The sequence below is a fragment of the Pavona decussata genome, unplaced genomic scaffold (assembly GCF_977016875.1).
Source record: "Pavona decussata unplaced genomic scaffold, jaPavDecu1.1 SCAFFOLD_58, whole genome shotgun sequence".
Lineage (NCBI taxonomy): Eukaryota > Metazoa > Cnidaria > Anthozoa > Scleractinia > Agariciidae > Pavona > Pavona decussata.
The window spans coordinates 3,695,272-3,710,000 of NW_028145480.1; the positions used below are offsets into that span (position 1 = coordinate 3,695,272).

The following is a 14,729-nucleotide window of genomic DNA, read 5'->3' on the forward strand; positions in this document are numbered from 1 at the left end:
AAGAATGCGTCTTAAGATTACTGTTTCATGACGAGATCATTAAGTTCTGCAATACAAAAGCATTTTGAGTCTACCAGATAGGAAAAATGCCCAAAAAAACCTGCAGCTATGTGGTCACCTCACCCTGTAATCCCACTATAAGAAATTCATCAGTTGTCTTATCTTACAACCTGCTTTTACGGTGTCAAATTTTCTACATTGTCAAATGACGCCTGTTCCTAAAATCCTGGGTCCACCCGTTTTAAGAATGTAACTGTTTCCATCTTAATGACTTCACCTATGGCATAGATGCAAAGCGCAAACATGGTATAGTAAAACTTTGGTTGGGGTTGCTGGGGCTCACAAGATGCTACATTTTGTAAGTCTAGTTTTCATCTATGCAAAGAATTTGTGCTGCAACTTGTGCATTAAACATCTACCCTTCGTAAGCTGAGTGGCGCTCAAAAACAGTGGATTAGACATTTCATGCAAAGTAAACAATTCCATTGTATGGTACATCACACATTAGCTCAAGTTAGATAAACCATAGAATTAAATAGAACACCAGCTGTCGTAACTCTAGAAGAATAATTTAAGTCGTTATGATCATGACCTGTGTGTATGTTGTGTTTGTTTGTTTGTCTGCTGTAATTATTTATCCTCTAAGAGGTCCTTCAAGGATTGGTTAACAACTATTCACCTCAGTGTTGGTGGCCAGAGGTGAATAGTTGTTTTAGTATGTACTTAGACAGTGAGATAATAATTATAGCACGGAAATTATGAATTTTAACTCATTTACTCCTGTCAATGATTACAATTTAAGTACGCAAATGCTTGGAGACGAATAGCACAGTTTTAGTACCTACTAAAAAAAGTTCAAAAAAGAACTAAACATCAACCATAAATGAGTCACGGAAATTTATTAGGATAAAAATGAAAATCCCTAACACGCTTTGGTTATCTTTCCTTCGACTTCTGTATAAAAACATTTAACATGCTTTCACGGATTTAGCTTGTATTAACCTTACTTTTGATATGCACCACTAAAAGCGTTTTTAAAACGAACTTCCGCAAGAAAGGCCCTCAACCCTTCGACAATACGGTCACTGGTAGTTTCGCCACAAACAAATGTAAAGTGTCGATTCGCAGCAATGCCATTTAGGTCGCTTCTCAACTATAAAAATCGACATGAGCTTTGGCCTACATTTACAAGCTTGCTACTTGAGCTTAGTTTCTTGATAATTTAAGAATTAATTCGAAACTGACCTAAACCTAAAAACACTAATAAATAGTGCAAACCGAAACTGGGAACTCAAGTAATCGTAATTAGCTGGAGTCTTCAGGGCTAAATGCGCACAACAATCGGTAGCTTATGTCACAGATTGATGGCATAAATAACCCACCAAAGTTTTAAATAAGACTAAGCTTACATGGAAAAAAGTACAAAGCGAACACTAACTAAGGAGTAGACTGAAGTGTGAGCCTAACCTTTGAGGGAAATGTGTAAACAGTTTTCATTTGACATGCATGTGACTGTTGAAGGCGAAAATAAAAGATGAGAGTTTTGTGAGCATGTTCTGGCAATGTTGAGGTAGCTACTATTGAATAAAACGTCTGCAAACTTACTCAGTTAACAAAGGCTCTTCTAGATTCCTCCCTCTATTTCTATTCGAGGTTTTGGACTTCCCGTAATATCCCGCAATGGGATAGCACGTCGTTTTGTCAACCTCGCCTGCATGCACACTCCAGCGCATGCGTTCCAGAACGGCTACAGGACAGCGGCAAAATGAGTGCGCATGCTCTGCAGATTCGAGCGAGAATCGGTTACGAATGCTCCCATGCTCCACTTCAATCGCCAAATTCACACACGTTACCACAATATTTTTTTGGTTGAATAAGATATGTGATGGAGGAAGTTCGAAGGAACCTTTCCTAAAAACGGCAACCTTATCTATTTTGATTTGGGCTTATCCCGAGAAACGAAAACAAAAGCTAACAAACAATGGGAATTTTAAAAATGCCGCCATAGATCTGGAGTTCTAAAGTGTGACGTCACAAATATTTGAATTTTTGAAATTATGGGATTTGTTAGTATATTCGGAAAGATCATGATGAAAAAATCCTACTTGCCAAAAGTCAGCATCTTATTGCAATTTGGGAGCGAGATATTAGCTCTGTTATGCCGTGATGACTCCATACAAATCCTTCTAATTTTGTTATGCCGTGATGACTCTATACAAATCCTTCTAATTTTGTCTCAGTTCTTTTAAAAGGATTTGTATGGAGTCACCAGGGCATAACAGAGCTAATATCTCGCTCCCAAATTGCAATAAGATGCTGATTTTTTGGCAAGTAGGCATTGTTCATCATGCTTTTTCCGAATACGCTAACAAATCCCATAATTCCATAAATTTAGTTTTTATGACGTCATCACTTTAGAAGTCTGTTTCGCTGCATAAGATAAAGCATAAGAAAACGCATAAGATAATAAGATTGCTCACGCGTGACGAGCATGCCCACTCATTTGCCGCTGTGTCTCCTCCAGGACAAGTCCTTGAATAAGTCCAGGCTTGGCCAGGGCAAATACCAACATCCCAGCGCGTATGTAAACAACAGGGCCCGTTCAGTTAACTTTTAAATTTATGCAAATTGGACCTCAGCAGTTTTGCGCGCTGCACGGTACTTTCTTTCTTTCTTTCTTTCTTTCTTTTTTTCTTTTTTTTTTTTTTGGGGGGGGGGGGGGGGAGGACCAGACTACTTGCTATTGCAGGCTGTAAATGTCTTTCGCCAGGTTATAATTAAATGAGAAACAACAGGGCCCGTTCAGTTAACTTTTAAATTTATGCAAAATGGACCTCAGCAGTTTTGCGCGCTGCACGGTACTTTCTTTCTTTTTTTTTTTTAATCACCTAACACTGTACTTTGATTGAACACAATATACTTAATAGTTCACTTATTACATGGCTGGCGCCGCGAGCGGGCAAGATGAGTCAAATCCTGCGCTGTGATTGGCTACCCGAGCGGGCTTACCCGTTGCCCGTCCGCTTGGCATCGAAAGTTTAATCCCGAGCAACAATGCAATCTTTTCTTCGATTTTTTTGTTGTTCTGGGGGCAAATGCTTACTAAAATGTTCGGTAAACTGTCAACATTTACCTAAAGGAAAGGAAAGAGAATACATGTAGAATCATCCTGGTGTAGTGAAAATTTCGTTTCAGCTACAATGAATGTGAGTTGTATCGGTGAATTGCTCTGTGTGACGATAGATTGATTTTGTAAAACTAATGTCTCACGTCGAGTACTAAATTGATTAGTTCTCTAGGTTTACAATTACAGAAAGTTGCGTTAAGTGTTTAGAGCAGTTCAGAAAAGTGTTTTTCTCAAGTTCACCGAAGAAGCTCATGTTTTGAATTTAGTTGCGTCTTGCTTGTTGTAAACAAGAAAATCTTATCAAAGTTTCGCCCAGTTTTCTGATTTACCCGTTCTATTTTTCGGCTTATGTTTGCATATAATTTCAAAATGTATTGTTTCATTCAAGAATTGTTGATTGGAGGACGAAAACTGTGTAAAAATGTTTATTATTTACGCCACCGCGCGATCGGCTGAGAATGGCGAGTTTGCCATCTTTCCGCACTTGCGAAAATCTAAATTTTTCGTACTCAATAATTGTATACTCCCTTTAAGCCATTATAAAGTTAAAGCCTTAAGATAATTAAGGATTCCTTGTTTTCCATGATTACATGCTAATCCAAAAATAAAATAAATCTTACACCGGCCGGCTATGAAGAAGCTGAATTTCTTTCCGAGCAGAACAGTTTCATGTTCTGTTTTGTTTTGCTGTTGTAGTTTTAACTTGAAGATAAATCCATTTAATAAATCCTTTATTGACCAAGCTTGTTCGGTCAAGATGGCTGGATATTGACCTCGTTCTCTTTTTTTGCGTTTTTGTGGACCGAGACGAAAACGCAAAAAAAAAAAACTTGGTCAATATCCAGCCATCTTGACCTCACTGACCTCATACTTGACTCAATAACGCATTTATACAATACTTTAGCCTACTCTACATGACGAGGCGAAATAATACAGAATACTTGATACACTTAGCGGTTCTTTCTTTCTTTCTCGTCGGCAAACTTTGCCGAGCAATGCTAGCATTCACGTGCTTGTTTATCTATGGACAGCCAGTCTTCTTTACAGCCCCGGCAAGGGATAAATCTTTGACATTTGTCGCTCATACAGAAACGAGTTCAATAAACATTCTTAGAAATCTTGCACGTAAACGATAACAAGAGTCTCTTGACAATAACTATTGAATTTTTTTTCTTTTCTTTATTGAGTTCTTTTTTAAAAGAAATGATTTAGAAGTTCTTTTTTGCGTGCGTAAATCAAAGCAAGGCCCATTCAGTAAACTATAAGTGTAAAAAGTTTGTTAAAATGATCCCTGGTTCGTTGAGTTCGTTTTGGGAAAGTTTGCTCGAGTTCTTTCTTCTCTTTAATTTACGGACCGATCGGAAGGTGTGGTCCAAAACCAATAAAACCAACAATATCCAGTTCCGTATAGTTTGTACATGGCCTAATTAATAATACACGTGAAAAAATTACTCAATTAAGGCCACATCCACACTAACGCGTTTTCAAAAGTGCCCGTTTTCATCTCAGTGAAAACGAAGCAAAATATTTTCACCCACACTAGCGTTTTCCTATCGTTTTGACTTATCCACACTAAAATGCTCAAAAATGATGTTCCGATTTGGACTGTAACCGATGGCACGCTTTTACGTCACCGTTTTCCGGCAAAAGTCCCGTACTGTAAATACAGTTTCAATTTCACTCCAATGTTGTATTATGATCTTAAAATCGCGGAGAAAACAGAACAATACATATTTCTAAAATCAGGGTCACCCAACAAAAACCTGCCCAAGGATAATATCAAAGCAAAGCACTTGAAATATTGTCTTCTGTGTTTCCAGGTGGTTCGGTGGCTATTTTAAGTCATATTTGGATCGGACTACCTCGATAGACTACTCCACGGTATACCCCCACGGACTACCGGTTAGGATTATCCAATATGATATCTGCACCTTTCAAAAGTTCTACATTTTCACTGGACCCTGATAACCTGCAGCTTCATAATTTTTAGCGTTGGGATCATTGTTCTGTTGTTCTTTTTTTGTCTTTCGACCATCCATGTAAGACGTTGCAAACGGTGCAGGTCTCCTCCAGTAGACCGACTACCAAATCCCCAAAGACTTGAAAACTCAATTTCCTTACATTAGAGAGCAGCCTTTTCGCAGATACTGTTTGAAACCATCACAGGAGATTGTCCGTGTGAAAGGAACAGAGTTGATCCGAGCAGATCGGAGCGGTTTTCAATTGAAGGTCGAAGAACCAAAACCCAAGTAATAACTCTGACCAATCACAGCAGACGCAAACAGCGAAAAGAGCCAATCAGAGTTCATAGCCAAATGAATGTAAACGGCATAAAGCGCGGGAAAATGCGTGTTGGCGAAACACCATTGGTTTGGTTTCTGCTTCTCAGATTGGTTGACAAGGTGGCGCGAGTTTTGTTAACCAATCACAGTGTATGGCAAAGCAAAACTGAACCAAACGCGACAGTCAGTTGAAAACCGCTTATTACCACCCCAATCAATCACCATTACCGCCGCTAATACTACTACCACAACCACCATGACATCACCATCATAATCACTATCGCCATCTGCATCATTATCACGACCCTCGTTGCCAGCTCTATCAAAACCTTTTTGTCTACAGTCGTTACCGCAGCAAGCCATTATCAAATTACAAATATTGAATGGGAGCAGAGCCATAGTTATCTTTTTGACTGCTGATACTAGCTCAGAAGTTCTTCAACGTGATATTTAAATTTAATTTACACCTAGAAGGTCAAGAATAAGGTTTACTCCCCCGTTAATTATTTATACTTGTTCTGTGTATACATAACTATCGTGAAATAAATGAAAGGGTGTAGCTGACGGGATATTTTGGATATTTCAAAGGAGTAGTTAGAATTTCCACTGACTGAGGTACTAAGGTTGAACAGATAAATGAACTAATTTGTGTTACTGATGCCGTTACACCAACATAAGCAGGCTTTAGACAAGTGTTTAGTCACTGCCCTTTGAGAAGACTGATAATCGATAGAATATTTGATTACAGTGAATGCCCTAATATCAAAATTGCCTAGATGATCTGAGGGAAAGGAATAACAGCAAGAAAATAATGACCAGGACTGTTGTTCCCTGCAGTGAAGACAGTCGTTACCAAAGTTCTCTCTTCGCAACGAACATTCTATGTGTGCGCAGTTCGAAGTGAAATTCTTTCGTGTAACAGTCCATTTTCCCACCAGATAATTCAAACCGATGAAAAGAACACTGATCCAGTTATAAGTAACACAACGTTTGGGACCAGACTACTTGCTATTGCAGGCTGTAAATGTCTTTCGCCAGGTTGTAATTAACTTACACATGAGAAGTTTGGTCACTAATATATGCCAAAAAACTTACGCAATTTCATGTCTCTTGTTCAGTTTATAAGAAATGTTTGTGGTACAGTGTCAACAACTTGATTAAACTAAACATAGTTAACTCATTTAAGATGAACCATATTACTTCGAAAATGCCATCGTGGTCAAAAAAGATTGTGTCCCAAGAGGTACTGGTAGAGTTATACGTTCGCTGAAGAATTCTGCCATATCTTTCAAGAACTTTGAAAGAATAGCTAAAAACTGGATACTAAAGGAACAGTTAAGAAGAAATTTCAATCCAATCCAAGCGTAGTGATTTTTTCATTGTCTCAATGTCAACCATACGTGGTCCACCTGTTTGATAATCCTAGTTAAGTCTAGCTCTTTTGATTTTTTTTTTGTCTCTTATTTTTCCGATAAGCTTCCCCCGGTGTTGGGCTTGCGGCAGGAAAAGCTTGTGTAGTAGTATTTCAGCACAAATTCGCAATCAAACCTGTAATTTTTTGTGTGTTGTATTCTTACAAGAACTCGAACATTGAGATCCGCCCGCTCATCGTCGGGTTGATAAAACCACAAATCGAAGAACAATTTCTTCACCGTTAATGCTTGTTTTCCGCTGTTGAAACTGTCAAGCATTCCTTAGAAGTTCTTCTTTCGATTTACCGTCTCGAAAAGGTGTGTTTTCCTTCCAAAAACGCGAAAATGGAGAATTTTTAAGTTTACGACCAGCGTCCGAGTGAAATTCCCCTACATTACGATAACTCATTCACTGCGCATGCCTGAAAGATAACAACCCACCGACCAAGTGACAAAAAAAAAAACCATATCGCGATAACTCGTTCATTGCGCATGCTGGCATTTACGAGTTAAAAACGACCTTCACCACAAGTTAACTGATGAGATGGTTGACCAAGACGTCCCTTATACAATGTTAACTTTGCACAGGTTTAGAAACAATGAGATAAACATTTTTTTAGAGATATCTACCTGCTGTTATCAGATCATATCCAGAAACAAGGACGCTTTCACTGCCTAACAGAGCGGAAATAACTGTACAATAGCGGCCACGATTTGCCCCTAACGTTGAGAACTTAGAATCTATATTCGTTTGCAAACTGAAAAAGGTTAACAAAGGATTTTTTGGTTAAGTAATTGGCGTCGAAGAAGTAGGATGCAACCATCCATCAATTATCCATGTCATCACCAATGAACCGATTTTCCAGTTTGTTTAAACTGTAAGTATTTCTCATTAGCTTTTATTTGAATAGTTATGCTACAAAGATTACGTTTACAATCCTACGGTGGCACACAAGTACACACCGAATTCTCGAAGTCACACCGAATTCTAGAAAAGCACACAGAATTCTAAAATGTCACACCGAATTCTAGAAAGTCGCACCGAATACAAGTAAACTTACACCGAATTCGAATAAACTCACACCGAATTACTAAAGTCAGCGATATTTTCAAAGGCGACTCTTTCTTAACCTTTAACGACTTTGTATCCACATTTCAGTTAAAGACTAACTTTCTGAAGTATTATGGCCTTTGCCACGCGATCCCTCAAGAATGGATTAATTTATTAAAGGGTAAAAGCGGACCTATAACGAGTTCCATAAATAACAATAACAAAATTTCTCCAGATAAAATTTCTTGCAAAGCTGCAAACCAAATGTTTGTGCAAAAGAAATTCGAAAGACCTACAGCAGAGAGGAGGATGAAAAAGGCTAACTTCGACAAAGAATCGATGCGACTTACTTACAGCATTCCCTTCAAAGTTGCTAAAGACATTAGACTTGCTATCTTTCAGTTCAGTTTAAGAGCATTTATCATATTTTACCCACTAATGCCTCTCTTTTCAGGGATTCGCTTGTTCAAAAAGAGCAATGCCACCTTTGTAACGAGAAACAAACATTGAAACACCTTTTCGTAACGTGCCCTTTTGTACAGAGTTTGTGGACTCAAGTTTTCCTCTGGTGGAAAGGAAAACCCCTAAATTCAATCACCTTATCAGAACAAGAAATAATATACGGGTTCACTAGAGATCTCTCTCGTCGTCTTGGCTTGAACCTCTGTTTACTTATTGCCAAATATTACATCTATACTGCGTCACAAAGAGAAGAAGAGTATATCTGGGAAGCCTATTGTGCTATATTAGAGTCACCTTGAAATTGAAAAACACAAATCTAAGTTGCAAATAAGTCTTTGAGCCTTTTAATTTTACTCCAATGGTCTCAACTCAACAACTCAATGATCCTAATTACCATAAAATTTTGCCAACTTTAGCCTTGAATTTCTCCAAGAATTATTGATCATTTGAGAAGCCATATCTTGCGCCCCTTTTTTTTCAACCTACTTCTCAGTGTTTGGATATCTGATGAAACATGCTTTCTCGTGTTTGATATATTACCTGAAAGCCTTTCACATAAGGTTCAAGAGCTACTTGATGAGGTAAATTAAACATTTGTTGTAGCTGAGCACTCGTGAAATTGAATTCATTTTGCAACTTTCTGGCCAAGGTAGTTGCGCCTTTTTGTTCAGTAATAATGAGTAGAAATGTTTTGGTTTCTTTTTTGTCACGTCAAAGACATTACCTTCAATAATAAATGAACAGAGAGATGTTGATTGAACATTACTTTCTTTTAAATGTTTTGGTACAAAGTGTCGAAGACCTGTCCAAATTAAGAAATTGGTTTTATTTTTTTTATTCTCAATGATCTTAGTTAGCCTATAGGAAGCATATAGTTAATAAGGCCCCGGCTTCCTAGCCTTTAACACATTTAATATTGTAAATAGTTAAGTATGAACATTGTAATAGTAAGAATATTGTGTGTCGTCTATAATGTATTTATGTTGTATTTTTTGGTTAATGACAAAATAAACGAATTGAATTGAATTGAATTGAATCTTAAAAGAGTCCGTATTATTCAAATGAAATAACAAATCATGCACAAAGACCACTCCACCCTCAAAGTAGTTTTTGTGGAATGTCTTTGTTATTTCATATTATATTAACCCAATCTTTTGTTGAAGCAAAATTATTATGGTAGAAGTTGAGTGTAAAATCGGAACTAAATGAATAGTCATTAATATCATAATTACAATTGAAAAAAACAAAACAAAACAACAACAACCCGCCGTACCTGAAATAACTGGTCTTTATTTAGTACTCGTTTCAACACAGTAAATCTGAAAAGCATGTGCGATGGCGTGATACAGTGCGCACTACGCATGCGCAAGCTATGTACTTTCCGGATTGGACTGGACTGGATATTACATTTCTCCCTTTTTCTGGGATAGTCCCTTTCTTAACTAAGTTCCTATAGAAAACTGTCAAATGTTCTTGGCTGATAACTCAACTGGAAATAAGGACAATGGAGAATGTCCACTGTTCAATGAAAATGTTCAAAATCCACTTGACGGAAATGCTCAATGTTCAAATGTTCAATCAGTGTTCAAATGTTCAATCGATGGAAACGTTCAATGTTTGAACTCAAACATAGTCCTTCAAATAAGTTGGTCGCTGTCGGTTGCGCTTGGGTCTGGCTTCGGGTACTGGTGTCTTTGGTGAATTGCTCAGCTGTGCCCCGTTGCTGTTGTTACTCTCGGCTAGTTGGTTTTTGTCAGGTACCGTCTTTCCCGGATCTGGTTGAGGGCTGACATTTTAAAGAATTTGCTGTCTCCATTCCTCAGAATCTGATTCTCCTTCCTTGTCTACAAACTCCTCGTCAGGGTCGTTCTCGATCAGTGCATTTGCAAGCTTGAATTGGCTTGCATCACGGTACACGTCCCGTCCATCTGTGATCCTCCTAGCTGCTATACTTGAACCGTCAATTTAGGTTATGGTGTAGAATGCCGGTTCAAAAGCTGTTGACCACTTATTTGTCTTCTTTTGCTTTAGTAGAACGTGATCTCCAATGGTGAAGTTATGCTGTTTAGTGTTCTTGCTCTGAGCATTCTGTTTGGTCCTCTGTTTATACTCTTTATCCCTTTTGTTGACAGCTGAGTCACGAGCGTTTTCATGGTTGCTCTCTCTAGTCTGATGGTCTAGCTTGGTCCTCACTTGTCTGTACATCAAGTCTTCATATGGTGTTACTCCTGTAGCAGGATGTGGGGTGGAGCGATAGCCTGTCAACATTTCCTGAATGGCAGCATTGCTATCCCCGCCTTGAAGGTGAGCAATCTGTTCTGTCTTGTTGAGGAGCTTCATGAAACGTTCAGCTTCGCCATTTGCACGAGCATGCTCTGGGGTCACACGATGGTGGTGGAATCCTTCTGTCTTGGCAAACTCTGCTAATTCTTTGGAATTGAACGGTGGTCCGTTGTCTGATTCTAGCTGTCTTGGGGTGCCATGGGTGGCGAATATGGTTTACAGCCTGTCCTTGGTGGGTCGGAAAGCTGTTGAGTGTGTCCTCGAGACTTCAGGGTACCTTGTTCTTTTGTCTATGGCTAGCAGGTTGTAGTGGCCGTCAGGGTACGGTCCTCCGAAGTCTACGGCTACAACGTCCCAAGGTTTCTTCGGTATTTCTGTGCTCTTGATTGGTTCTGTTCGGTGTTGTCTCGTAGTCACCTGGCAGTCATAGCACTTGTTAATGGCCTGTTCTACCATACTGTTCATGGTCGGCCACCAATATTTCTCTCTAAGCATTTGTTTCGTCTTTGTCATCCCCATATGTCCCAAGTGGTGGGCTGCTTTGATGACTCTTCTCTGAAGGTTTGTGGGAATGATGATTCTGTCCATTCTGAACATCAGGTCATCCACTGCATAAAGCTCATGTCGCACTCCGTAGAACGGCATTATGTCTGGGTCCTCCTTGTGTCGTTCCCAGTCACCCGTTTGTATTCTAGCAGACAGTTTCTGGAGTTGGTTGTCTTTCTGAGTTTCTTCCTTGATTTGATCCATAACAACTACGTATTCTGCATTGACAACATGCTTGATTACTCTTTCCACAGCATCTCTGCCTGTTTCTGGTAATGGATGTCTTGAAAGGAAGTCAAGTGGATCTTTCTCGTCCTTGCCTGGTTCATAGATCAGCTCGAAGTCGACATCTTGCATTCCCATCACCCATTTCTCGATCCGCGGAGGGAGCTTCATGTTTGCTTTGTTAAATAGTGGGAGTAGCGGTTTGTGCGCAGTGATGATCTTGAATCTTGGTGCACCAAGTAGGTAAATGCTGAATCTGTTCTTGGCCCAATGAACTGAGAGGGAGTCTTTCTCCGTCTGGCTATACCTCTTCTCAGTGTCGGTCCTGGTGCGGCTGATGTAATGGACTGGTTGAAGACCCCTGTCTGTCTCCTGGAATAGTCCAGCTGAGAGTCCTTCGTGATAGCTTGCTTCTACTCCCATACTAATTGGTCTAGATGGGTTGAAGTAAGCCATAGTACTCTCGCTTGTAATGCTTGCTTTGAACTTCTCAAATGCTTCTTGTTCTTCTGTACCCCATTTGAACCTTGTGTCCTTGTGGGTCAGTTCTCTCAATGGTGCAGTCAGTGATGAGTATCTTGGGATAAACTTTGACAGGTATCCTGTCAACCCTACGAAGCTACGCACAGCCTCTTTTGACTCTGGTGGGCTGGCTTCTTTTGCAGCTCTGACTTTGTCTGGGTTTGGCTTCAGTCCGTTCTTTGTGAATCGGTGTCCGTAGAAGTCAATCTCCTCTTCACCGAATTGGCACTTATCAGGGTTTAACGTGATGCCAAAATCTGAGGCTCTCTGTAGAACAGTCTCTAGTGTCTTGTTGTGTTCTTCAAGGGTCTGTTCCGCCTAACAGGATGTCGTCTCGCTGGTTTAGGCATCTCGGAATGTCCCCAAAGATCTTGTAGATTGCTTCGTCAAAGATGTCTTGTGACAACTTTGCTCCGAAGATTAGACGCTTTGGCCTCATGTTCCCCCACGGGGTGCTGAAGGTAGCGATCTTCCTGGATTCTGGGTCAAGTAGGAGTTGGTGATATCCTTGCTTCATATCGAGCTTGGAGAAGACAGTGCAGTTATGGAACTTGTACATGAAATCTTCCACTACAGTGCTTTGGGTTATCCTGTTTCTTTCCATGAACTGGTTGGGTATCCTGAGGTCCACGCTGGCTCTGATCATGTGTGGTTCCAGGTCTTCTTTGTCTAGTTCACTGAGCTTTGGCTTTGGCTGGACCACTTGTGGTGAACACCATGTCACTGGTTCCCCTTCAGGTACCTCTTCAAATATCTCTTCTTCTAAGCACTGCTCCAACAATTTCTTGAGTGACTCTTGCAGGTAGTATGCAACTGGTCTTGGCTTCTGAGCTACTGGTACTGCCTCTGGTCTCATGCTGGACTTTGCATAGAAATCTTGACCATTCTTGTTGTCTCTAATCTTTCCGATGCCCTGGAAAACGTGGCTGTATCTGTCAGCAATGTCTTTGATTTCGGGACTCGGAACTTCATCTTCCTTAACAGCTTTGATGTCTGACATTTCTTCTTGGATTCTTAGGTCGTTCTTCTCAGCGAATGTTCCATCTTCCCTGATTTGCAACATCCCGAGTTCTTGCAGGGTGTCTTTGCCGATGAGAGGAGGGGAGTTGATTCTTCCTTTGACTACAATAAATCTTAAAACAGTTCCACAAGTTTTGTTCCTGATTGTCGCTGTAAACTCTCCTTTCAGAGACAATTCACTCTGTAAAGTGTCCAGCTTTGTTCTGCTGGATGCTAGTGTTGGTTTTGTACTGGCACGGTTTGTCAGTGCTTTGAATTGATGTTCGTCCAAAACATTGACTTCCGCTCCGCTATCAGGCTCTACTTCTACATCGACATCGTCTATCTTCACTATCAGGGTTCTATCCTTGTCATCGGATTTAATCTTCTTGACTTGCTTCAAATGTCGAACTGCTTGACAGAAGAACCCATCGTCAGAGCTTGTTGAGCTGTCCGGTGACTCTTCAGTGGTTCGTTTGATGTGGCGCTGCTGTTTGTCATTGTGTGATTTTCCCAGTTCAGGTTTATGCTGTTGGCCTTTCTTGCTGTCCCTGGGTGTATCAGCTCTACACAATGTTGCAAAGTGGTTGAATCTCTGGCATTTTGAACATTTCTTTCCGTATGCAGGACAGTTTTTCCCTTTTGGATGAGTGCCTACTTGTCCACAGTATCCACAGGGTTGCTTCTTCTGGTAACCTGATCTGCTCCGGGGCGGTTGCCATTCTCCGGGTCGTCTACTCAACTTCTTTACATCTTCGGAAATGTTCATGCCGCTTACTTGAGGTGAAGTGTCCTCCATTTGGGCAGCTTCGGTGAGAAATTTTGTCAAATTCCATTTCTTGTTGATAGCTTTCTGAATTAGCGTACGATTGTGCGTCGTTTGGATGAGGTGTTCCAGGATTCGGTCGTCGCAGTTTGTTCCGAATTCGCACTCGTTGTCTTTCTCTCTCACTCGAGCAGCATAAGCTACGGTTGTTTCTCCGTGTGTTGGTTTCATCTTGAGGAATAAATACCTTGCGTATTGTTTATTTTTCTTCGGTGTGAAGTAATCATTTAGCTTCTTTCTCAGCTTCTCATAATTGTTCATTGCATCGGTTGGGTTTGGGAGGCTCTTCTCAAGCCGGGCAATTTCTTTCCCTCCGTGGATGATCAACGCATCTTTCTTGTCGATAGGATCCGTAATCTTGAAATATCGGAACTCTCGTTCGATTTCTTCGATCCGATCGTCCCATGCTTTACCAGTATTTATCTGGTCGTCCCCAGGAATGAATGGTGAGGCTCCGAGGTTTCTTGTTTCCGTAATAATCCGCACTGGAGCTGGTTCGGCGGGAGCTTGGTGTTCTTCATGTTCTTCGTTGTCACTCATGATTCTCTGCTGTTGTGCGAACGAGTTACGCGTAAATATCTTCTAAACGAGGGAATCTTTCATCTAGCCACTGTTGCTGGGCTTCTTCTTCTTCTTTTGCTACTGTTTTCTCCTCGTTTCTCTTCGTTTTATCCTCGTCGCCAATGAAATTACTGGTCTTTATTTAGTAAACTCGTTTCAACACAATAAATCTGAAAAGCATGTGCGATGGCAATCTCGTACCCAGAGTCTTCAGGCTTTTTGGTCAGCGGGGGAACGCCGGGAAGACTCTGGGGACATCGAAAAAATTCAATTTGTTTGATTGGCTGTTCCGTAACGGTTTTCGTTGTTTTACCGCAGAAATCCTGCAGTAATAAAATTCGATGTCCCCAGAGTCTTCCCGGCGTTGCCCCGCTGACCAAAAAGCCTGAAGACTCTGGGTACAAGATTGGTGCGATGGCGTGATACAGTGCGC

General features: G+C 40.5%; 1 protein-coding gene and 2 long non-coding RNA genes across 5 annotated transcripts in view; all 3 read right to left on the reverse strand.

Moving 5' to 3' along the window:
* The window catches only part of LOC146479723 (uncharacterized), a 199,417-nt gene that overhangs the window by 178,354 nt on the left and 6,334 nt on the right, over positions 1-14,729 (reverse strand). The window contains exon 1 of one of the 3 annotated variants that reach the window (XR_014864887.1): positions 1,606-1,663. The exons of the other annotated variants lie outside the window; for them this stretch is intronic. This is a non-coding gene — a long non-coding RNA (uncharacterized LOC146479723). Of the gene's footprint in view, positions 1-1,605; positions 1,664-14,729 lie in introns of those variants that run through there. 3 annotated transcript variants of the gene reach the window in all.
* Positions 1-14,729, reverse strand: part of LOC146479738 (uncharacterized) — a 40,356-nt gene that overhangs the window by 20,796 nt on the left and 4,831 nt on the right. The gene's annotated exons all lie outside the window — the stretch shown is intronic.
* Positions 10,300-10,824, reverse strand: LOC146479740 (uncharacterized). Its single transcript, XM_085110553.1, has one exon. The coding sequence runs from the start codon at positions 10,672-10,674 to the stop codon at positions 10,300-10,302; it is 375 nt and encodes a 124-aa protein (XP_084966679.1). The 5' UTR covers positions 10,675-10,824.

Coding starts and splice junctions, on each gene's coding strand:
- LOC146479740 (XM_085110553.1), bottom strand. CDS start 10,674: ATGAAGCTCCTCAACAAGACAGAACAGATTGCTCACCTTCAAGGCGGG.